The sequence below is a fragment of the Astatotilapia calliptera genome, chromosome 2, assembly GCF_900246225.1.
Source record: "Astatotilapia calliptera chromosome 2, fAstCal1.2, whole genome shotgun sequence".
Lineage (NCBI taxonomy): Eukaryota > Metazoa > Chordata > Actinopteri > Cichliformes > Cichlidae > Astatotilapia > Astatotilapia calliptera.
The window spans coordinates 27,098,003-27,120,812 of record NC_039303.1 but is presented as its reverse complement, the minus strand read 5'-3'; the positions used below and the strand labels follow the sequence as shown (position 1 = coordinate 27,120,812).

The window sequence follows — 22,810 nt, the reverse complement described above, 5'->3', positions numbered from 1 at the left end:
GTAAACAAAACAATAATATTAAAATAATAAGGACAATAATAGTAATAAAGAACAGATGTCTGTACAGAAAACAGGTGTCTGTACTGGTCACCCTACAGAGAAACAAGAAGATAAGGACAAACATGCAGACAGGAGGGCAAAAAAGACAGAGAGGTTTATAAAAGCTCATCAAGATTGATAGGAATGCTACATAAAGCAAACAATGTTATTGAGCTTCTCTATTGTCATCCTGCCTGGTGATGAACAAGTTCATGCCTATCTCCTATCTTATTCTGAGCCCATGGATGCAGCCATACCACAGGACACGTGACCAGCACACGTTCTGAGTGTGTTTCTGTACCCAGTTTACTGAAAAAATGGAAATACCCAACAGTGTGTCTGTATAAAAGTCAGTCCATATCCAACATCTACACCCACTTATACTTGTAAAGCTGCAGAGAGCACAGCACATGCTGAATCTAAATGTAGCTCGTTTCAACGGTCTTTAAGGATATTTAAGGACAAGTAAAAGGCCTGGAATGGATTCAAAAGTTCAATTAAAGAGACCAACATTTTGATCTTACTCCTCTGTTTTTCACACCAATACTCCTTACTGAGTAGGTAGATTTGGTCTATGATCATGCTGAATAAATCGATTATTACAATTCAAAAAACGTGGGAAAATTGGTAAAACAACAATAGATAAGTAAATGGGACTTAGTATTCTAAAATCATTTTATTTTAATCACCTTTTTTCATCAATGACGCCTTTTAGCAGCACTTTTTTATACATGAGAATTTATCAAATTAATTTAATGAGTGTCTGAGCCTTAAAAGGAGCCCTCATGATAAAGATGCAGAGCTTATTATTTTAACATTAGTATCAGAAACGTAATTGGTTATTTTAAAAACTGCAAACAATCTTAGTTTTTCGAATATTTCAAAAGCTTCTTTCACCCATCGGCAGCTGTTGTTTGGTCGGGAATGCATTTTGGGCAGTGATGAAAGTATGGAGCGGACATAATGTGCAGACGCTACTGTTTAGACTTTTAGATCCTGGGAAGCTGAGAGGGCGTTTGCGCAACAGCAGACTCATTCTTTTTGTTAAAAGCTCACAATAATCGTTCAAAACTCTCGCGTAAAAGTAAAAAAGGACTGGCCTTTGGGACACAGGCTTTTCTGTCATTAAAGGGCGCTGTGGAGCAGCCCGGTGCCTTTTGTTTTCTCAGCTCTTGGGCTTGAAGTTCAGTTTTCGTTTCTTCCGCGGTGCGCGCTGTTCGCCTCCGGCAGAAAGTCACATGATCCACCCAGAGCCGTGTGCTCAGACTGAAATCTGAAAGGTAAAGCTGGCTGCATTAACTAAATTACTTTTTTTAAAATCAGTAAATGTGAGGTTCTGGCGACACTGCGCGGGTGAGTAAAGCTGTGAGCGATTTGCGAGTATGTTCGGAAACCTCGGAGCTCCAACTGCTCTGCTTGTGGCTGATTTTTATTGATGAGTCTAAAGTCTGACAAGGAGTGTTTTGAGACGATCTTCTTAGAATCTGAAGTTGTTTAGAGTCTAAACAACTTCGTTGCTTCATTTCTCACTGTTTTGACTTCTGCAGGACCATGAAGCTCATCATCCTGAACGACTACGACCAGGCGAGCGAATGGGCAGCAAAGTACATTAGAAACAAGATTTTACAGTTCAGCCCTGGCCCCAACAAATACTTCACTCTGGGGCTCCCTACAGGTAAGAGCAACGTGCAGTCCTGTGATGTAGCATTTAGCACATGTATTTAGATTTGCATGATTTTAATGTGCAGCCTACGTTTCCTCCTCTCACTCCTTTGTTGCTTTTTCTGCCCGTCTTCAGGAAGCACTCCTTTAGGTTGTTATAAGAAGCTGATTGAATACTACAAAAATGGAGATCTCTCATTCCAGTACGTGAAGACTTTCAACATGGATGAATATGTAGGTAGGTCCTGATTGTTCTCTATTGTGCCATTAAGCATACAGAGTGAGGGACGCTTCCAAGCTCTGGTCTTGCATAAGAAACTGCCATAAACTGCTTTTATAGGACTTCCCAGAGATCATCCTGAGAGCTACCACTCCTTCATGTGGAATAACTTCTTCAAGCACATAGATATAAAAGCAGAGAACACGCACATCCTCGATGGCAACACCGCCGACCTGCAGGCAGAGTGTGACTCCTTTGAGAAGAAAATAACAGCTGCTGGGGGGATTCAGCTGTTTGTTGGAGGTCAGAAGACACACAGATAAAAGTGAAAATACTGCAGCCACACATTTCTTTTCTTCTGCCCTGTAATAAATGATTGCAAAACAATTAAGCCCCCTCTTCTTTTTCTGTGTCAGGTATTGGACCTGATGGCCACATTGCATTTAATGAGCCTGGTTCAAGTCTGGTATCCAGGACCAGGGTGAAAACGCTGGCGAAGGACACCATCATGGCCAATGCCCGATTCTTTGATGGAGATCTCTCAAAAGTCCCCACCATGGCGCTGACGGTGGGAGTGGGCACTGTCATGGATGCCAAAGAGGTTGGGAGTCTGGCTCAGTGTCAGCCACGTGCCTTGGTGTTTGTGTTTTTGCTGCTGTGCCTAAATATCAAGAAGAGTGGTCATCAGTTAACTTCTGAACTTGCTGAGTTATTTCTCGGTTTTCAATCTGTCCTCAGGTCATGATTCTCATCACCGGAGCACACAAGGCGTTTGCTTTGTACAAAGCCATAGAGGAAGGTGTGAATCACATGTGGACAGTGTCTGCCTTTCAGCAGCACCCACAGACCATTTTTGTGTGCGATGAAGACGCCACCCTGGAACTGCGAGTCAAAACTGTGAAGTACTTTAAAGGTGAGACACTGAATCACAGATCATGCAGTTGCTGAGTGGGAGAAAAACATTTTATATTTCCAGCTGATTAAGAAAAAATATTTCCAAAGGAGACATGAGTCATAGAAAAACTACTGAGTCTTGTTTTTTGTCCACAGGGATGATGCATGTCCACAACAAGCTGGTAGAGTCACCTCCATCAGAGCCGAAGAAAAACTGAGGGAGACCTCTCTCAAACATCCTGGATTCAAGAGGCATTTGACCAAATGAGCACTCCAATAATTCCATTGATTATGTTTTTCCTTCTTCAAGATCAAGCAAGATTTTCTCACAACTACTTTTCAACTACTAGATAATTTAGTGCTGGTATAGATGATTCTTCATACAACTGCTCATTTGTTCTTTGTAATAAAGCAAATTTAATTTGTACATCTTATGTGTGTTTTTTGGGACATGCTGTGGTTTTCAGTCCGTCCTTCCAGTCATGTGACGAACAGGAATGAACTCCTGTTGCCTTCAAGTGCTCCTTGTTATTTTTACTGGTTTTCTTAGGGTGGAAGTGCTATGAAAGTTTATTTTCACTACAGGGGAAAATGCCCGCAGACTTATTATAATTATTATATGTAAACTTGATATGTAGTTATTAGCCCAAATTTTTTGACTTGCAAATGGCAAAACCCCCCCCCAAAAAACCAAAATCCATCCGCACAACCGTTTTTGTTAACTAGAATACTGCCTCACACTTCATATTTGCTTAATTTCAGATGCTCAATAAGAAATCTCGGAAGATGGCACATCATATTAGCTCAGCACCAGTCATATTATGTATTATAACACTTTAAATGAGCAATTTCTTCCAAATAAGTGCATTTAATTTTGCTATATTATACACTGTAGCAATTCCCCTTTACAGCGTAAAATATATATAATTGACAGTTATGGGCTTATAATTTGTAATTTTTCCCCCCTCGATCTTTCACGCGCTAACAACTGAAAGAATGTCGTTTCCGACTGCACTTGAACGCAGCACCAGCTCTGCCACTACCAGGAGCGGAGAAGGAAGGAGATGGCCGACTAGAAGGCAGCGTTATCTTTGCTACTTCGCCTGCGAGATTCCTTTTACATTACACAGTTTCACAGCAGAAGCAGAGGGAGTACTGTACAGTTATTTCGTTCCTCTTCAGCTATGGCAGAACAAAACAGCAGCGTCAGATATCAGGAGGTAGGTAACAGGTTGCCGTCACACTTAAATGTGGCTAACAGCTAGCTGCTGCTCAGTCAACATTAGCCTGTCACTGAGAGCAAAACAGCGAACTGAGCTGTCATTTGTTTACGGGCGGGCCCGATGTTGAGTGACATGTTTTATGCTTTTATTAAACAGAATTTCTTCCACTGCAACTGCTGTACTCATATATTCATCATATATAATTTTAACGCTGAATAGGCCATATTTATTTAGCAGCTAATTAGCCACTCCTAGCGTTAGCTGGCGTTGCTGGCCTGCACAGGAGTGCTGTGTAGTGTCTAGACTTGATCCAAAGCTGTCCTGGCTCACTGACCAATCCTCCCTGTCAGTGACTGAAACCTTAGAGACGGATCAGGGTCAAAATGCTAAAGTGAAGCTGCTGCATGCTCGCTTAAATCGCCACACAGCACTGATGTGCAAATTATGTCTGAAATCAGCAGCCCACGGTTTATAATACAACCTGCCTTGTGTGTCGTTGGTAAAGATAAGGTTACTGTCCGATAATGTTATTTAAATGAGAATATCCGTAAGTATCAAATCCAGATGGTCTAATCTGTGTTTGGGAGAAGAAAGTGGCTGACAGAGCCTGTATGTCCGTACAGCAGGCCCTGTTTAATGACTCATGTAATTGTCTATAATGGCCCAGTACAAGCAGAAATCTTCCCTGGGGATAGTTGCCATGATATAAACAACATGGCAGACAAATATCTGCTATCACACAGTGTAAATGCTATCATTTTGACCTCCCCTATGCAGACAGCATTGTTCCCTTTTCTAAATTGCAGCTGCTTACTTATCTGAAAGGACCGTGTACTGTAAGCGAGACCCAGTTTGTGTTGTTGTCTATTAATGTTTCTCCAGCTGGTGAATGAGGAAGAGCCCGCCCAGCCTTCCCAGGAGGGTCCTGCCCAGGACGCCCCACCACCATACAGCAGCATTGCTGCAGCAAATGCAGGTTAGCTTGGTCACACGCTGTCAAATCACTTCATTTTCTTAAAAGCACAATTTAATTCCAGATGTGTCTGTGCGACCTAATTGTCAATTATAAGTGAATTTAAAAGCAGGAAGAGATAAACATTATGAACACTGGCTGTTTTTAACAGCTGTAATTTGACAAGTTGCCACCTATGTGATCACTGCTTCGACTTGTACAAAGCACTTTGATGTTGAAGCTTTTCTGGTGACAGGTTTCCCTGCATGCAGATTTTGTGAGCTTATTTTGCATTTTGTTAAAGATCAGATAAATATTTAGTTTCGCTCACAGAAATCTTAAATACAGTCCAGATGCACCATATATCATTTGTACTGAAATGAGTATGTTTATTTACACGTATAATTGTGTGAAGTTTGTTTAATTTTTTTTTCCTAAAATAGGATTGCAGAATAGGTCATGTACAGGGAAGGTCTCAGGCTCGTTATCATGTTTCCAATGTCACTTCTTAAGAGGGCAAGGGTCAGCATGTTCCATAAGAGGGTGCAGCTATAGCTCTTCCTGGATGAGTCCATTGATCTGTTTTAGTGCTGTTAGTGTTTGAGCGAGGCAGAGGCGTATTCCAGGATCGCAGCCAAACAACCCAGATAAGTCTTGGCTTGTATGTAGAGAGCACAAACAGTAATGGGTGCATGCAATATATCACAGTTGTCTTTCTTGTACTAATGTTTTACGTAAGTCATTGCTTCCTGCTTTGGGTTTCTAAAGCTCAGCTGTAGCTTTCATTTTTGAAGGAAGTGAAAGAAGATTTTTGTCTGTCAGCAGTCAGACGTGTTAAAACTCACTGACCTTCGGTTTCTTTGTTTCTCGCTTTCAAAATTGATGCTTTAATTATCATCTCTGCCTTCTTTCAGAGGATGGCTTCGAGCCATCTGTCTCTGTCTGTTGCACAGTGAAGGTTGCTAAAGAAGCGGCAGTTGTCGCACTCACTGTTTGTAGATGTGTGCCAAAATTATAAACTGTGCTTCAGTTTACAGCAGCCCAAAACAGTGTTCAGTTACATTTACAGCAAACTGTTTCATAAATTGTTGGTCCACAGAAGGCATTTAGCACTCCTCAAAATGAAACACTAACAAATACACTCTATACACACTACATTAGGTAGACCAGGTAGTACCATGTTGTCTGTTTGGTTTTTGGAACTGGATTAATGCTTTGTGGCATGGATTTAACAACATGCTTGAAATATTCCTTAAAGATTTTCGTCCACATTGACACAATGGTGTCACAGTTGCTGCAGATTTGTCAGCTGCACATCATGAAACAGTTTGTCTGTTCCACCACACCCCAAAGGTGCTTTATTGGATTGTGGAGGCCATTTGAGTTCAGTGAACTTGTGTTCAAGAAACCAGTTTGAGATGATTCAAGCTGTGTGGCATGGTGTCAGGTGAAGCATCCATCAGAATATGGCTATACTGTGGTCATAAAAGGATGGACATGATCAGCAACCATACTCAAACAGGCTTAAACAAAACAAGTTGGTGCTAAAGAACCAAAATGTGAAAAGAAAATATCCCCCACACCATCATGACAGACCTGAACATTTGATACATGGCAGGAAGGATCCATGCTTTCATTGACACTACAACTCCAGTGTTTCAGTAGAAATTGAAACTCAACAGACCAGGCAGTGGTTTTGCTCATCTGCTTCAAGAAATGCTCTTCTGCATGCATTGGTTGTAACAAGCAATGATTCAAGTTGCAGTTGCTTTCCCATGACCATGAAGCAGTCTGGCCATTCTCCTCTGACATCAACAAGGCATTTTCACCCAGATGTCTGTCTTTCACTGGATAGTTTCTCCTCTTTGGACCATTCTCTGAACAGGTGTACTTAATAAAGCCAGTCAGGATCTGCCATTGTCAGAGTCTTGGATGATACAATACAGCCTTAGCTTTGCTTTCAAGGGAAACCTGTGTTAATAATTTATCTTGCCTTAAAGCATCAACTGAGATTTAGCACAGAACTGGTCTGTGAAGACAATGGGAAAGATCAGCAGAGTGAGCACATAGAAATGTTTTTGTTTGCACTCCGTTGTTCAGATTAGCAAAAAGTAAAGCAGGGAGGTGGAAATCAGGAACAATCAGTCTTTGGTTTTCTTGTTTTCAAAATAACATTTGTATTTTTGAAGACATCACAGGCTCTAGAAAAGTGATTTTGTAGTTTAAAGACCACACGTTTACTGGAGAAATAAACCAGCTCATTAATTGATAATGCTACTGTTTGGTGTAGTATTAAAGTGTAGGAAGTGTAAAATTTCAGCTCTTATACACTGTGATAACAGGATTTCATTTATTATTTTCTGTAGGTCTTCTGCTGTGTGGAGGAATGTATTATTACAGATATATATTTGTTGTTAATTAGTTGTAATTATTTGTTGCTTGTAACACCCACAGCTTTCTTTGAATACAAGGAAGATGGAGGAAGATTTCCCAACCCTCCATCCTACAGCGTTGCCACCACTTTGCCCTCCTATGATGAAGCTGAGAGAAGCAAAGCAGAGGCGGCCATCCCGCTGGTCGCTGGAAGAGTCACGGTACTCGTCTCGTTCTCAGACTTCTTTCTAATGACTTAGTGTTGTCACATATAAAACACTAAACAAGACAGAGGTAAACTGAGGTTATTTTAATTAATAGTTTAAACGTATCCTTTTTGATGATGCAGGAGGAAGACTTTGTGGCCAGAGATGACTTTGATGATGCCGACCAGCTGCGAATAGGAAACGACGGCATCTTCATGCTCACTTTCTTCAGTAAGAAACAGACTTTTGTAACGGTAACAATAAACAGACTTGATGCAAATGTACAACTCTGTTGACTCATCAAGGACAAAATTTACTCTCCTTTAATTTAACTTTTGTTTAGCTTCTTTTTGTTAAATCTGTGCCAACATGATGACTTTACAAATCAATGATCCTTCTGTTAATGAACTGCTGTCTTTCTGCTACCAGTGGCATTCCTCTTCAACTGGATTGGCTTCTTCTTGTCGTTCTGTTTGACCACATCAGCCGCCGGCAGATACGGGGCCATCTCAGGCTTTGGCCTGTCGCTCATCAAATGGGTTCTTATTGTCAGGGTAAGAGCCACACACAGCATAGACCAGCTCAGCTCAGCTCTCCACAAGGTGGTTAAAATTCAACCATAATATCACAGTTATTCTCCCCCCGAAAGGAGCGCGTATGTAATCGGTTCAATTAGTTTGTCTGTCTGTTTGTAAGCGTCCGTAGTTTTCAAGATGGGTTCAAATCTTGTGTGATTGTCGATGATAGTGACAGCTCGAGCTGATTTCATTTTGGTGAAATCAAGTCAAGGTCACAACAAATGTGAAAATCAGCAAAAGCTTTATGTTACCCAAATCTTTTTTTAATGCATTGTCTTCAAATGTAACAACACTACACTAGGCTGTGGGGGGACGTCAGTAACCATGTTGGCTAATCATTTGATCTCGACCTTTATTGTTGGTGCCAAAGCTCAAAGGGACCTTGGAAAAAAAAATTTAAGAAAGCGTATAAAGTAATATAACGTATGAAAGGGTATGGGGAGAGCCGTAAAACACAGGGTTATATCTTTTCAATAAAACACCCTATGACATCATAATGACGCCATAAAGTTTTGCAAAATCTTACACTGCATGAATATCTTAAAGTCTTAAGTTTTTACAGCTTATAAAAACCAAAGATTTCAGCCAAATCTGCTCCAGTCGAATGAGTGAAGATGATAAAAACACCATTTATTTTAGTATGTAATGCTTCAAGGTCAGAGGTCAGATAGCAGCGTGTTGTAATAAAAACAGCATGTTGCAATAAAAATGTCATAAAACATTAAAGTTTTAGTACAACCTTGCCCTTCGAGGGAGTTGTGCTGTCTTAGCGACCGTGGCTCAGGGGGTTGGGAATCGCATCTGTAACCGGAAGGTCGCCGGTTCGATCCCTGGGCTCTCTGTCCTGGTCGTTGTGTCCTTGGGCAAGACACTTTACCCTACTTGCCTACTGGTGTTGGCCAGAGGGGCCGATGGCGCGATATGGCAGCCTCGCTTCTGTCAGTCTGCCCCAGGGCAGCTGTGGCTACAACTGTAGCTTGCCTCCACCAGTGTGTGAATGTGAGAGTGAATGAATAGTGGCATTGTAAAGCGCTTTGGGTGCCTTGAAAAGCGCTATATAAATCCAATCCATTATTATTATTATTAGCGTTCTTGTTTTAGTTTAAATTTTAATAATTTAATGTTGGTCTTAACCCTGTGAAGCCTGAACAACGAAAGGATTGACAGAAAATTCTGTTTATTTATATTTGAACACTGCATGTGTCTGATTGTATAAATTACAGTTCTCAAAATGTATCATATGTATGATACTCGTGTATCATATCTGATAGCCACAGCCACCCCAGCTGTGACTCAGGTGATAGAGCAGATCAGCTACTGATCGGAAGGTTGGTGGTTCGATCCTTGGCTTCCCCAGTCTGCATGCCAAATATCCTTGGGCAAGATACTAACCCCAAGTTGCCCTCCGATGCATCCATCGGAGTATGAATGTGTGTAGTTTAGTTTGCACTTGTGTTTAGAAGTGTTTGTATGAGTGGGTGTGAATGGGTGAATGAGGCATGTTGTATACAGCGCTTTGAGTAATCCGGGAGAGTAGAAAAGCGCTATATAAGAATCAGTCCATTTACCATTGACCATATGATGCATTTGGCGTTACAGGGTTAATGATCTATTTAACGGCACTTAATTTCCAAAAACACTTGAAATTACTCGTGCCACTTAAGTTATGGATGGGTGTGTGGTCAAAGATGTGCCGCATGATTCTACAAAGTGGTGTTTGGTGCTGTGTTCTTAAAGACAGACCACCAGAGTCACACTGTTGATTGAAACTTGCGTCTTGTGTCTCTGCAGTTTTCGACCTACTTCCCCGGTTACTTTGATGGGCAGTATTGGTTGTGGTGGGTGTTTTTGGCACTTGGTGAGTGAGAGATGATGTTTTATAAGTATACTTGTATTTTTATATTACCGGTATTAACACTCCACACACAGCTAAGATTTTTCTAATTATGTTGTGTGGTCATTTCTTTGGTAATCTGTCTTCTGTTTGGACTGCAGGCTTTATGCTGTTTATCAGAGGCTTCGTGAACTACTCCAGAGTGCGTAAACTGGCTGATCCCACTTACGCCACCCTTCCTCGAACAAGGGTACTCTTCATCTATTAAAGGTAAGGTGCATGGGTCATGAAGAAAATATCAATTTTTACTTACTGTCTGTCAGGTTTGTCATTAGTGGGCAGCACCTTTAAATCCGTGTTGGACTGATTTATGAATGGCAGCTAAACAAACAGCACAAAAATCAGCCATTAAACAAAAAGCCCCAGATGGTACCCACAGTTTGTAGTGGCTCCATCCAAGTGAAAATAAAATGTAGAGACTTGGTGAAAAGATTAAAATAAGCTGTTCACGACCTCTTTGATTTTTCAGCTTAAGCAGATTAAACATAAACCTGCTACTTCCCCATGTAACCTCTGTCCTCTGACTTTGCTGCTACATGGCGCACAGCACAACCACTGTCAACACCTGTCTCTGTGATTAAACTAACCTGATGCTCCAGATGGTGTGTGACACAGAACCAGCAGGGATGTCCTTTGGAAAAACGCAGGTGCAAGCCAAAAATAACTGTCTGTTCATTACAGGTGAAATTTAACCAATCAGATCCACAGGCTACTTTCAGTGCAGCCAGTTGGAAAAACAGGTTCTTGCCAAAGTCAGTCGGGAGAAGAGTGAAAACAGAGAGCAGGAAGTGCCTATAAGGGTTTTCTTTGCACTTCTTGCAGTTTAGAAATGCTCTAAACTAGAGCTGGGCGATATAAGATTTTTTCATATCACGATATGTTTTTTTTTTTTTTCCCATTTCAGGCGATAACGATATCTATCACGATATAAGCCAAATAACTATATTTGTACGATTTAAATGTGCCGTTGCTCACAAGTAAAATGTGAAATAATCAGCAGCTTGTTTTTATTTAAATATTTATTTCCCATAATAAGTTCAACAGGGTAGATGTACTTAAGGAACATGAGACTTTTTCAGATAAATAAAGGCAAATATTGCAAACTACACAAAAGGCAGCCGCTAAAGCGTTTAAGTTTCAAAATAGAACAAACGAAACAGACTACTAAATTGTCAATTCCACTTAGATACAAAATATTAATTCTAAAAAAAAATCTTAGTTTGTTTTACAGAAGAACAGACAAAATTGACTAACCTTTGTCAATATCAAATAAACTGAGAACTAAAAGGAAATTCTCAATCTCTCCTTGTTGTATAGCTTAGCTTTTCAAACAGTTTTAACAGTTACTTTAGTCTGACAAAAGTCGAATGACGAATTAGCGCTTCCAGTCAGACACTGAGGCTACGTCCACACGTACACGGGTATTTTTGAAAACGGAGATTTTCCGTTTTCGTTTTAAAAAATAATCCCGTCCACACATAAAGGCAGAAATGAAGGAAAACGCTGCTATGAACATGCCAAAGCAGCAGGTGGCGCTAGATTCCTAACCGTGCAGAAATGTTGGCCAATCAGAAGTCTAGAAGCCTCGGTGGGAAAAAGTAAACAAAGCTGGGGCATAGAAGCAGAACCGAGTCGTATGTGTGGACGGACAGTAACTGTGTGTATATGTAAGCATTTAAACACTGCAGAGAGTAGAATTAACAGTAACAGTATTGTAGAAATTCATTTCACCGAAACAATAACGTGGCGCACAGTGTGACGCATGCACCAGTTTATTGTATTTCCAGACTTGCTTTCGGCACAATTTACAGTGCGCGCTACTCTGTTTTTTGTCAGACTTGAAATAGCCGAAATACCTTCACACTACGGAACTTCTATGGCTCTTCCGTTCGACAATCTCTCCGGCATTGGAGCCATCATCTGTTTTCTCTTCGGTAACCTTCGGTCATGCTCGGTTGATTTTTCTAGTCGGCACACTCATTTCCTCCATTACCCGGGCAGTACGGTGGCTGGCTGCTTCCCAAACAAATACACATGTGCGGCTTGGCACTTGTGCTGTATGTAACAAGTCACGCGACGTGACGCTGCGGCTGTGATTGGTTCGGCTCTGCGCTACTTAATTTGGATTGGCTGACCCTCTTTTTTTTTCTTTTTTTTTTTTTTATGAGGACAAGAGCGGCGAGGTCTATCGCGATAGTTTAATTTCTCTATCGAGTAAAAGTTATATCGTGATACATATCGTTATCGTTCTATCGCCCAGCTGTGGTGGTGACAGTGGTGACAGTGGGAAGGAAGACCTCCCTTTTAGCAGGAAGCTGTTAAACATGGGAGAGAAGATGCATGTTAATGAAATGCAGTAGTGTCATGTCCATTCCCATGGTTTCAGTAGCCCCCCTCCAGGAATTTGCTGACATCTAAGTGGTTAGATTGAGGTTATGATTATTAATTAAATCAAAAATGGTGGAAAAAAATACCTAGCAATGCACAGAAGGAATCTACACTACTGAAGAGACCAGTCAGAACAGGTGCTACCTGCATTGATGTGATCTGTATTTACAGTTTCAGGGAGGTACCTGTCCGGTTACGGTGTAGGGTTTCACTTTGTGTGGTTACAACATATCTGCGGTGTAGCTTTCATGCAGCAGCAGCTTTGACCTAAACAAGTTTCCCTGCCATCAGTCGGAGTCCAATAATCTTTGGTGCTACACTTGAATTAGACCGGGAATGTGAAAAATGCAGTCCAAGGGCCAGAAAGACTCCAATCTGGTCCACTGGATGGCTTGTTTCTATGAATGAATGGGAATTATGTTAAAGAGCTACCAGAACTTTATCAGCAAATTTACATACTTATTTAAGTATGCTGACAGATTTTTAATTTACCTCAACATTTCTTTATCATGTAGAAAAACTGAGACGTGCAGTTGAAGTTGCACTTTTTGATTTATATATCAAATGTAATTAAGTGTGTCGTTAAACATCTGTACGCTGACAGAAATAGGAGTTTCGCTGGTCTGGCCAACTTACAGTCAAAGTAGGCTGTATGTGCACATGAAGTACAAAGAGTTTGACGTCACTTCTTTAGACTTAAGTGGGATTTATAGTCCCACAAACATGTCCATCCACGTTCGCTTTCATGAAAAGCGCAGACAGCTCTGTGTGTGTTCTGTTGGTCCATGGCTGGCTCACGGACCAACAACACCACGAGCAACAGCAGAGACTTTGTACACTGCCTCCACCTGACCACAGAGCTCACTGCAGGCAGACGGGCAGAGCATAGATTGGAGCCGAAAGCCTACACGCTCGCTCTGCTTGACCATAAAACCAGCTTAACACTTTGCCATCAGCTCATGTAACACTGCCCCTCCTTTCTTTCACACAGAGCAGAGAACCTGTATCTGTTTTCACACACATCTGTTTTACTCTAAGTGTCTGCTCAAACCTCTAAAGTGCACTGCAGTGAAAATACAGCGTTTAGTTTAGGTTAGGGTGTCGTCTGAGCAGCAGCATACAGGCCGAGGACCACTCCAGCCTGTGTACTCAGCAGCTGCTTTATGTTCAGATTGACTGCAGACGTCTGGTTTGTCACAAGCATTTCCTGCAGGGCATGTGTGAAAAAATTTCCCCTCGACTTCCAACTCAGTAGAAGGGGAAACGCTTATCTGCTGATTGGGCAACCAGCTGTGGTTCAGAGACTGGTTTATGATGGATTCTCTCGTGATCTTGTGAGACTCTGCCTTGTAGGTTAAAGTTAAAACAGCATATCATTAACATGTCACTGAAGACCAACTCCATCTATTATGAACTGAACTTTTAAGAACAAAGTTGTAGCAACAAATGATCTCAAAAGCATTAAACCATGTTTCTGTAAAACATGTATTTATATTTAACCGAGTGGTAATAATTCGGTGAGCAGGCCTGTTATTAACTGGCTCTACTTACAGTGTGTCAGGTTGATAAGTAAGATTTGTGGTTGAGATTAGGATTGATTTCCACTGTTATGTCAGTTTTCTCCATTTTCCTATGTCAAAATCAGGATGTGGAAGAACTGGATGTGAAGAAGAAGAACGAGTTTAAAATAAAAGAAGACACTTAACCAGAAATCAGCCAGATGAGATCCAGATGAAGACGACTCGAGTCAATAAAAAATAATAATCAGGAATTATATCACTCGTTTTCTTTTGTTTCAAACCTTTATTAAAGACAAATGGTTAACAGTAATAGTCCCTCAATGTACTCATTAGTGGCGAATGTTAAGTGCTATTTACATCTGTCTGTAATGTATAAGTAATGCCTTATATCATTTGATGGTAGCATACGAGCATGCATCTGCCCTTAAGGTCAATTAAATAGGGAGCGTCTCGTGTTGGCGACACTTGAAGCCAACAGGTATTAATTAGCGCAACACTCTGTAAGCTTGCCATAGCATGCAACACACTTTATAATAATCTGCTCTTCGAGGTTTAAGCTCTTTATAGATTTCTTTAGGCTGTAAATACGGAAGTACTCATGAACACATCCTCCACTCACCTGTTGGCTTTAAGCAGTGTTGCCAGGAGGGGACAGTGTTGTCTGCAGCTTTTAGAAACTGTCATCGTAGATGTGATTCACACACAGCAAAGCGGCATCCATGATTTTTGCCTGTTACAATGTTTTTGTTGTACATTAAATCAGGTAAAACTCTCCAACCAGGGAAGAGAATTCAAGTTGCATGTGCAGGTTGATCCTAGAAGATGGAAAAGGAACTCGATGGCCTCAAATGACAAAACCTGGAGCTGCTCTGCTGACAGCTGTGGAGACGCCAAATTTCTTTTGGCACTGACAGTGACCGAGATGATTTTTAAGGGCATATGAGCACATTTTCTGGTCCGTGTCCTCACAAATACCAATTAGATGTAACAGCGTGACCTCTCGATGACTCCTCAGTCTTTCTAGTCCACGTCCCACTCGCTGTCAGAGGAAAAGCTGTCAGGATTTCAGTACATAAGAAATGAACTTGTATTTTACTTCCAGGTGGGTTTTTACCTCAAGGTTTAATTGATGATTATTTCTTAATTTTTCATACTATGTAAGAAGTTTCTCTGTTGTGAGTATTATTATCAAAGAATGTTTAATGCAGGTGCACTTTTAGAAACACGGCCAATAAGGACATTTCCATCATTAGATTAAGTCACAGACACATAAAGCAAGTGGTGCAGGATGTTGTTTTATAATGACGCTTGAATCAACAGTTCATATTTCATATGCCATGGCTTTCATTTACAGACCAGTTATGCTTCTTTCTATATGATGTAGAGCTGCAGCCTGGGGTTTTTGTTGTTATCAAACTGTACAGAAACTGTTTAGTGTTAAATAAATGTCACTTTAAATGCACCTGCTGAGCTTCCTGGGTTGTTACTGATGCATCACCTACTCAGAATACATAAATGCAGTGGATAGAAAAAGTGTAAGCTTCCCATTTATAGGAGCATGTGCAACCACAATGTTTTATGTTTTTAATTTGATCCGCTAAAAGTTTTGTTTTAAGGTCACATTAAAGGTGGAAAAAGTTTTATCTTGGTCTCGTTATTGTAACGTCATTACCGCAGGCACTTTAACAGGCACGTGTACGCTTTTTATATCCACTGCATGCTTCATTAATGTGTAACAGGAAAACCGCTAACAAAATGAAGTGGTTTACAATGGGGTACAACTGAAGAACTATAAATATGGTAGTCAAAGGAGCTTGCAAAGAAACATTAAAATAGTTCAATAAAATACAACAAATATTTAAAAAAGCGTAACAAAATAGAACCAAGAGCTCAGTAGAACAGAAATGAAGGCTCATTAAGTGCATAGTAATATAAACAGTGCAGGATATTCAAAGTGTAGAGACGAGCATACTGATGATTGTTCTAGGTTATGAAGCCTTATTGGACAAACCATGAAAAACCGTGAGTGCACAAACAGTTGTTAATAAGTGTGATTAAAGGGGCTAACTCATAGGTCAGTGTGTATGTGCATAAGGGGCCGGTAAATTTAAGTGTTGCAAATAAAAATTCTTTGGAGAGGATGTAATCGTGCACAGTGGCGGCTTCTAGTGGCAGCAATGTGTAACTGTTGGAAGTATAACAGAGCAGCAACACTTCTGAGAAAGCTTTACTGGTTAATTTGTTAGGCTTTAAGCTCTGTAGCACTTTCTATCCAGTCAAGGTTTCAAGAACAAAACAGATTACAGAAAAGCTAAAGTACAGTACCTAATTAGTGGCAATGTATTTATTTACTCTTCCCAGAAAACCTTAGTCCAAGAAGCACAAATTCCTGTTAAACTGCAGGTTAATGTGTTCATGTTTGCTCTACATGTCTGTTCTGTGAGCTAAGAGGACCTGCTACCAAATAAAATCAAAGATTTGTTGTGTCTATAGATTTGACGTATTATTAAAATAAAGAGACATTTGATCTCTCCATGCACTACACAGACTGCCTTTGCACTTCCCTTTTATTTGGATTTATTATCTCTTGATTTCACGCCACCATCTCCTGTAAGTAGTCCTATTGATGATTTAGAGGTTATGTGTTTCTGGTCCTTTGCGGTTGAGGTATCGCTGTGTGTTTTGCTCCTTCAGTCATCCAGCTGCCTGGGGAGAAAGAAGACGGCTTTCTGTCCGATGTGGGTTCTCGGGCCGAGTTTAGGCTTTCCGTTCTTTTTCAGAGCTACGTACCAGTTGTTGTCGTGATATTTCTGTGGCTGGTATGTGTTGTAGTGGTTCTCCTCCAGCCTCTCCAGGAAGTAACATTCATCTGTAATTGTGGGCTGAGAGACAAATGCAAGAACATTTCAAATAACATCTCATGAGGTTTGAGTTGGAGGTAAAAATGTAAACATTTAAAGGGTTAGGAATAACAGTTAATAGTTTCACTTTGATTCAGTAAATCCTGCACTATCAATAATCAGAGTTTATGTCTTGTCCTCCTACATTAAGCTGTGCTGGCAAAGCAGCAGAGAAGTATGACCAGTGATCAATACACTGTGGGAATGCCCTGATGTTGAAATCTTATTCTGTTACTCAGATTTTTCAACCTTCTTGGTATTGAACAAAAAACTAATATATTAAAAGTACAGTGTGTGCAAAGGTTTTAAGCAGCTCCTTTTCTTTGGTAGGTTTAATAAGTTCAACAAATTTATTAAAATATACAAACAGACTTACAGAATGAATATGATGCAAAAAAAAAATTCTAAAGGACACAAGAAACAGATGCTATTTATCTGTTGCAGATAGTTTTCCAATGTTCTCTTGTTTTTTCAGAACACACGGCACACCATGCCAAGATATGTCAGGTTTTCAACTGAAAAGTGAAAAAAAAAGGTTTATCCATTGAGTTAGGTGTCTTTTTAGGAGTGAATTCACAGGTCTGTTAAGTGACTTACCAAAAAACATTAACAACAAATAATTCTTGGATTATTTTCACTGGACTGAAAATGAGTGAAAAATCAGCCAGTGTCCACAGAGAAACTTTAAAAGACCTTCAGAAAGCCTGAAGACCTACTGCTTAAAACATTTACATGAAATTCTTATAAAGAACTATATAAAGAAATGAGGGGTAAATCAAGGATTTTACATGGGACTGTAACTCTGCAACAAAGTGGGATCAGGTTTAAAAACATGATGTCAGTGCAGATAACACAGACCGAACTTATACAATTCAAGCAGATAAAAAATAATTTAATGAATAATAAAATGTGTCTTATGTTAAGTGTTAATATTCTTGATTGTTTCCCGATTTGTTTTTCTTGTAATAGTTCCCATAAACCTTTATTTAAAAAATAAAATTTGCCTTAAATACTCACTGAACTGTACAAACGGCCTTCATCGCTCATGGCTAAATATCTGCTGGCTTCAGTTCCTTGGATGACCACGACACCTCTGTCCACAGCTTTGAGCTTTAAAACAGCTGAAAGGATAACAAAAAATTACATGAAAGTCAAGAAATTACACAGAAACTGTCAAAATCTGAATATATAAATAATGAATATTTCATGGGTTGGCTCAGAGGTTTCAGTGCAAAGGTAAATCTGCAGCATCTGAATATAAAACATCAAAAACAGCTGTCGATGCATTTATTTATTTTATTATTCACAATCTGAAAATTCTTCAGCAAAAATCTTTAAATATTCCTGCAGAAAGAGAGCCACCAATCTTTTTTTTAATCTGTTTCTCTCTGTTTTGTCCAGCCTTGATTAGAACAGGTTCACCTGCGGTGTAGCACAGAGTAAAAAGAGAGCTTGCAGATGGCTGATCAATACAGAAAAGTATCTGATGACTGAAATGTCTCGTGCTGTGGTTTCCTGTTTCCACCTTTTCAAGGCCAGAAATGTTTTTTTTCACAGAAGCCTCTGCGGCATCATTCCCAGCACGCCATTCCACTGCTCCTGTCGGTAAACTTTCCTTCTACTTCTGCGTGTTTTCTCGTGCTCAGACAACCACCGACTCCATCCACATTCATAAACACGTTCAAACTGAACTCACAGACATTTTGCAACAAACTAACGCAGTGGGATGTCCCGCATTTCACTTAAAAAGTGAAATGGACGCATGGCGCTTTAACCTGGAACACCTGCAGCAGAGGAAGTGAACGCGTCATGCTGCAGGCCTGACCTGGATGTTAAAGCGCGCAGTGATCTTACTGTGAGCGTCACTCTCTTCCCTCTGGCCCTGCACCGTCCCGTCGGGGAGGATCTGGAGGTGATGTCCGCCATTCATGCAGTACAGCCGAGCCAGTCTCCGGTAGTCCCTCAGCTGCAGCGGGCTGCTGTCCCCCACGCTCAGATCCACCACCGTGTCTCCATCCGCCATCCTGCTCGGCAGGAAACCTCGCTCTCTACAGCAGGGGGGTCTGCGACGAGAGGGGATCGGTTTCCTGCGGAAATTCTCACTGGATTTGTCCCCTTGCAGAGATCAGGTGTTTATGTGGCCGTGAACGAGCGCGAGACCACACAGGCAGCCACATGCGCAGTCCCGATTCCTGGCAGCATCCAACTGGGGTGAAAATAACAATGCCCACTTTGAATTCAAAGTAGCTTTTTAAACAGCCAGTGTGAGGACCCTGAGTTACTTTCTGCTTTCGTTACTTGTTGATCAGGTAATCAGTAACGAGCCCACGTGCCATAAGCACGCAACCTTTATTCACATGTTTTTGAAAGATATTTCTAATTTTCTGGGAGGCAGCTGTAATTAACGTGGGAGGAGCTGCTGCACATCACAGCTTTATCCCAGAGATGGGACTGCAGTTTGGACACAACACAACAAAAGTTGTTTGCGTCCCCGGCTGGCGCACTTTTAATCTAACTGATAGGAAATAAGGGGAAAAGGGACATTTTCAACATGCTATTCATAACACAACATGACAGTTTTAGTTAAAGAGTTAAAAATAACTATACATTTTCTTGAGTAAATGAACATTTCCAATGACACAAAGTTTTGTTTTTTTTTTAAGTTCAGAAATGTCCTACATACTGGTTTCCACGAGTCTCCATGAACTAAAAACTGAGAACAGTTGAAAAAACTGAAAATTCCACTGAAAACAGGCAAAGAAGCTGAAAATTCTGCTGAAAAGAGGTAAAGAAGCAGAATGTTGTGCTGAAAAGAGGTGAATCAGCAAAATTTCTGCTGAAAACAGATTTCTGCTTAAAAGAGCTAAAAAAGCTGACATTTGTGCTGAAAAGTGGTGAAAAAACTGAAAATTCTGCTAAAAAGGAGTGAAGAACATAAAATGTGTGTTGAAAAGAGTAAAACAAAGTTTTACTGTTAACTGAAAAAAATGTTACCATAAGCAGGATTTGAACCTTGGCCTCCCAGTCTGAGAACGGCTGCTCATCTCACTGACCTAAAACACAGCTCAGCCCAGCGAGCAGAAATAAGTGACCACATTGATAATGTGTTCCATTCATTTCAATGGGCAAAATATTGCAAAAAATGCAATGTGAGGCATTCACACAATAACAACTTACTACAACCAGGGAATGCAGAAGAGCATCTCTGAATGCACAACTCGTTTAACCTTTAAGCAGATGGCCTGGAGGAGCAAAGACCACACCACCAAAAGTGGACGAAAGATTTGAAAAGTATTGGTCTGGTGAGTCTCCTTTTCTGCTGCGACATTTGAATGGCAGGGTGAGAATTTCCAGCACCTTGTTGAAACTACACTGTGAAGCATTAAAGCAGTTCTGAATGCAAAATAGGGTTCAAAGTGTACCTCATAAAATCTGTGGTGATTGGATAAGCATCTAATTTTCACAGCTAGATGTGCTCCTTTATTGGCTCTCGGAGTTTAGTCCCTACTCCAAGGTGTTAAGTTTTGCTTCTCAGCAGCCATTTAAAAACAACCACTTATTGGGGCAGTTATTTTGAACCATTATCTTAATTTAAATACTCGCCTGCACTGTAAAGTCACCGGGGAAATTTGACAGAAACTTCACCTTAAAAGTTGCTGACTTTGCCTTAAATTTAGGTTTTAAAAGGCTTTCTTCCCCCTTCTAATTATACTGATCCCACCATTACTGCCATTGTAGAAGGTTGGTTTTTGTAAATGAGCAGCTTGACCAATAAATAAATAAATTTTACATGCTTTTAAATAGGAACAAAAACACAGGTTTACTTCCAGTGAATCTAAGCAGTCAATAAACCAGGTGTCAGAATGGAAAAGCATGTTTATTTGATGAACACGTGCTTGCTGTGAACATGAAAAGTGGCCTTGCACCAAGAATGACCATTTCCACAGTTTAGTTTTACTGCGACGGATGGCAAACATCATCATACACGTCCCCGTTTCGACAAGTACCACACAAAGACGTTAAAGGTTCAAACTTTAATCGATGGAGGAAAAATATCAACAGGATCTCACTACAGAGAGGAAATAATACAGAGGGGGTGGGGTGGGGGGAGGTACTGAAAAACTCTTTTTTTGGAGACAAATACACCACATTATTTCTTTACAATGGATTATATGTACATATTAAACTGGTTGGAAGCAAAAACAAAAAAAAACAAACGCTCTTTAGAGAAAGCATATACCAGTGAAAGATGATCTGCCCTTGATAATTCTCAAAAGTTAATGTCTGCATATGTTTTTATACAAAATAGATTTTCAAATAATATTTGGGTAGTGCAATTTTTTTTTCTCTTTTTCTTATTTTTATTTAAGATTCAAGCTGGTTGATTACTTTCACAAACAGTTTGCGTGTGAAATAGACTGACTCCTATCCTATTCACAGTATTACACAATCCGACCAAAGCCTCCACGTTAGAGGAAAAAGAAACAAAAAGAACTGTACATTTGTCCTGTCTGCACTTGCTTTGGTCACCTTGTAGTCAAACATCTAACAGGCTGTTGTTTGTGCAATCTGGGTGGACTGATTATTGTTTCCTGAATATCCTGAAAAGCTGGCCTGCAGAGATCAAAGTCAGTCCCCTGTACGTAAATAGCTTATATAGGAAAGAAATGAAGGAAAACAAGAAGTAATGTAATGTTATGCTATGATGATGGTGTTTCTATTGCATATTCAGATGTCCTCCTCAAAAATGTACACACAAGACATTTTTGAGCAAGAAGAGGCAAGTGTGCGATTTTTATCTCTCTCTCTCTTTCTATATATATATATATACATACATACATATATATCTATATATCTCTGTGTGTATATATACCTGTTTAAATGAAGAGCAGCAGCAGTAGAGACTTGGCTACACTGAATGTGAAAGTAACCCAAGATGATTTCCAAATATCTGAAACAAACCTCTCAGAAAAATGATAAGCATCTGTTGTCTGAGCCTCAGTGAGAGTGATGCTGGTGGCAGCAGAGTCATTAAATTATTCTCATATATTAAATTTTTTATCTTTGTTTGTGGGGGTGGGGGAGAAAGGAATAAACATAAAAAAAACACCAAAAGAGACATCTGGGGAATCCAAACTTGTTTTTGGTTTTTAGTGTCAAAACGGAGCACAGACAGCTAAATGCTGTGTGAATCAGACAGTTTAAATAACCTGAGAATGGGGGAGAAAGTTCTTTTAGACTTGTCGTGGGGGATAGATCAGCCACTGGACAATTTTACATTTTTCCATATTTAAATACTCAAGTGAAATAAATGAATTCCTCTTTTAAGGGTCACATTCATGTAAAACATAAAAAAAGGGGTTAGGAAACACAGCCGGCTGACTGGTGAAAATTCCCACTTAGACCTCACAAACACACACGTGTGTTTATACATCTGTGTTACATATAAAACTCAGTTATCTCTTACAACAATCCAGTGTCCTGAAGTGCAGATAACTCAGGACTTCCCCCCCTCTATTTAAGACAAATTTATAAGCTTCAAAGTTTGGGCTCATTTCCGCTTCTCATACAATACTGACCGACTTTCAGCATCACTGAAAACAGACAAAACAGGAGTTTGGCACTGAAACAGTTCCCAGAGAATAAAAAGGATCCATTTTGCCTGCTTCCCCAAAGCAGCAACGCTACACTCGGACTGTGACAGGACTCTATGAGGTGACTGGTTTTTTTTTTAAAATGCCGGGACTCGTCCACAATGGCAAACAAACAAACATACGAAGAACACAAGCAGATGCTGGACACGTTGTCTAGGGAGGGGACGATGCCTGAGCCGAACTGCTCGATACACAAGCCGTCTATCATACAGACTGTTCGTTCTCAAAGGAATACTCTGACATTTTGACCAGTATTCTGTAAAATGTCTCATATCCCTGCAATGAATATGAAGCTGCCGGCACAGAA

The 22,810-nt window shown here is 40.3% G+C and overlaps 3 protein-coding genes across 5 annotated transcripts; 2 read left to right on the top strand and 1 right to left on the bottom strand.

Moving 5' to 3' along the window:
- The first annotated feature begins 1,168 nt into the window (after positions 1–1,168).
- On the top strand, positions 1,169–3,242 carry gnpda1 (glucosamine-6-phosphate deaminase 1). Of its 2 annotated transcripts, none has more exons than XM_026180160.1 (7): positions 1,169–1,319; positions 1,587–1,714; positions 1,838–1,939; positions 2,042–2,224; positions 2,338–2,522; positions 2,660–2,834; positions 2,972–3,242. In XM_026180160.1, the coding sequence occupies exons 2-7, from the start codon at positions 1,591–1,593 to the stop codon at positions 3,031–3,033; spliced, it is 831 nt and encodes a 276-aa protein (XP_026035945.1). In that variant the 5' UTR covers positions 1,169–1,319; positions 1,587–1,590; the 3' UTR covers positions 3,034–3,242. The 2 variants fall into 2 exon arrangements, with proteins under 2 accessions (XP_026035945.1, XP_026035952.1); XM_026180167.1 differs by lacking the exon at positions 1,169–1,319 and adding an exon at positions 1,326–1,392.
- Positions 3,243–3,820: 578 nt separating this feature from the next.
- Positions 3,821–15,411, top strand: ndfip1 (Nedd4 family interacting protein 1). Its single transcript, XM_026191192.1, has 8 exons — positions 3,821–4,035; positions 4,921–5,014; positions 7,445–7,584; positions 7,713–7,800; positions 7,999–8,123; positions 9,939–10,005; positions 10,143–10,251; positions 14,075–15,411. The coding sequence occupies exons 1-7, from the start codon at positions 4,000–4,002 to the stop codon at positions 10,247–10,249; spliced, it is 657 nt and encodes a 218-aa protein (XP_026046977.1). The 5' UTR covers positions 3,821–3,999; the 3' UTR covers positions 10,250–10,251; positions 14,075–15,411.
- A 752-nt stretch (positions 15,412–16,163) lies between these two features.
- Positions 16,164–19,168, bottom strand: fgf1a (fibroblast growth factor 1a). 2 transcript variants are annotated; one of them, XM_026191214.1, is made up of 4 exons: positions 18,704–19,167; positions 17,867–17,970; positions 16,740–16,831; positions 16,164–16,655 (listed from the first exon to the last, which is right to left on the bottom strand). In XM_026191214.1, the coding sequence occupies exons 1-4, from the start codon at positions 18,870–18,872 to the stop codon at positions 16,640–16,642; spliced, it is 381 nt and encodes a 126-aa protein (XP_026046999.1). In that variant the 5' UTR covers positions 18,873–19,167; the 3' UTR covers positions 16,164–16,639. The 2 variants fall into 2 exon arrangements, with proteins under 2 accessions (XP_026046999.1, XP_026046990.1); XM_026191205.1 differs by having other exon boundaries at positions 16,164–16,831; positions 18,704–19,168.
- Between the last annotated feature and the right edge of the window lie 3,642 nt (positions 19,169–22,810).

Excerpts from the sequence above, each read along its gene's own strand:
- gnpda1 (XM_026180160.1), top strand. The coding sequence starts at position 1,591 with ATGAAGCTCATCATCCTGAACGACTACGACCAGGCGAGCGAATGGGCA. Across the intron at positions 2,225-2,337 it reads GATTCAGCTGTTTGTTGGAG|GTATTGGACCTGATGGCCAC; the intron begins GTCAGAAGACAC and ends TTTCTGTGTCAG. Across the intron at positions 2,835-2,971 it reads AACTGTGAAGTACTTTAAAG|GGATGATGCATGTCCACAAC; the intron begins GTGAGACACTGA and ends TTTTGTCCACAG.
- ndfip1 (XM_026191192.1), top strand. The coding sequence starts at position 4,000 with ATGGCAGAACAAAACAGCAGCGTCAGATATCAGGAG. Across the intron at positions 4,036-4,920 it reads GCAGCGTCAGATATCAGGAG|CTGGTGAATGAGGAAGAGCC; the intron begins GTAGGTAACAGG and ends ATGTTTCTCCAG. Across the intron at positions 7,801-7,998 it reads CTTCATGCTCACTTTCTTCA|TGGCATTCCTCTTCAACTGG; the intron begins GTAAGAAACAGA and ends TTCTGCTACCAG.
- fgf1a (XM_026191205.1), bottom strand. The coding sequence starts at position 18,872 with ATGGCGGATGGAGACACGGTGGTGGATCTGAGCGTGGGGGACAGCAGC. Across the intron at positions 17,971-18,703 it reads GGAAGAGAGTGACGCTCACA|CTGTTTTAAAGCTCAAAGCT; the intron begins GTAAGATCACTG and ends TTATCCTTTCAG. Across the intron at positions 16,832-17,866 it reads AAGGCCGTTTGTACAGTTCA|CCCACAATTACAGATGAATG; the intron begins GTGAGTATTTAA and ends TTTGTCTCTCAG.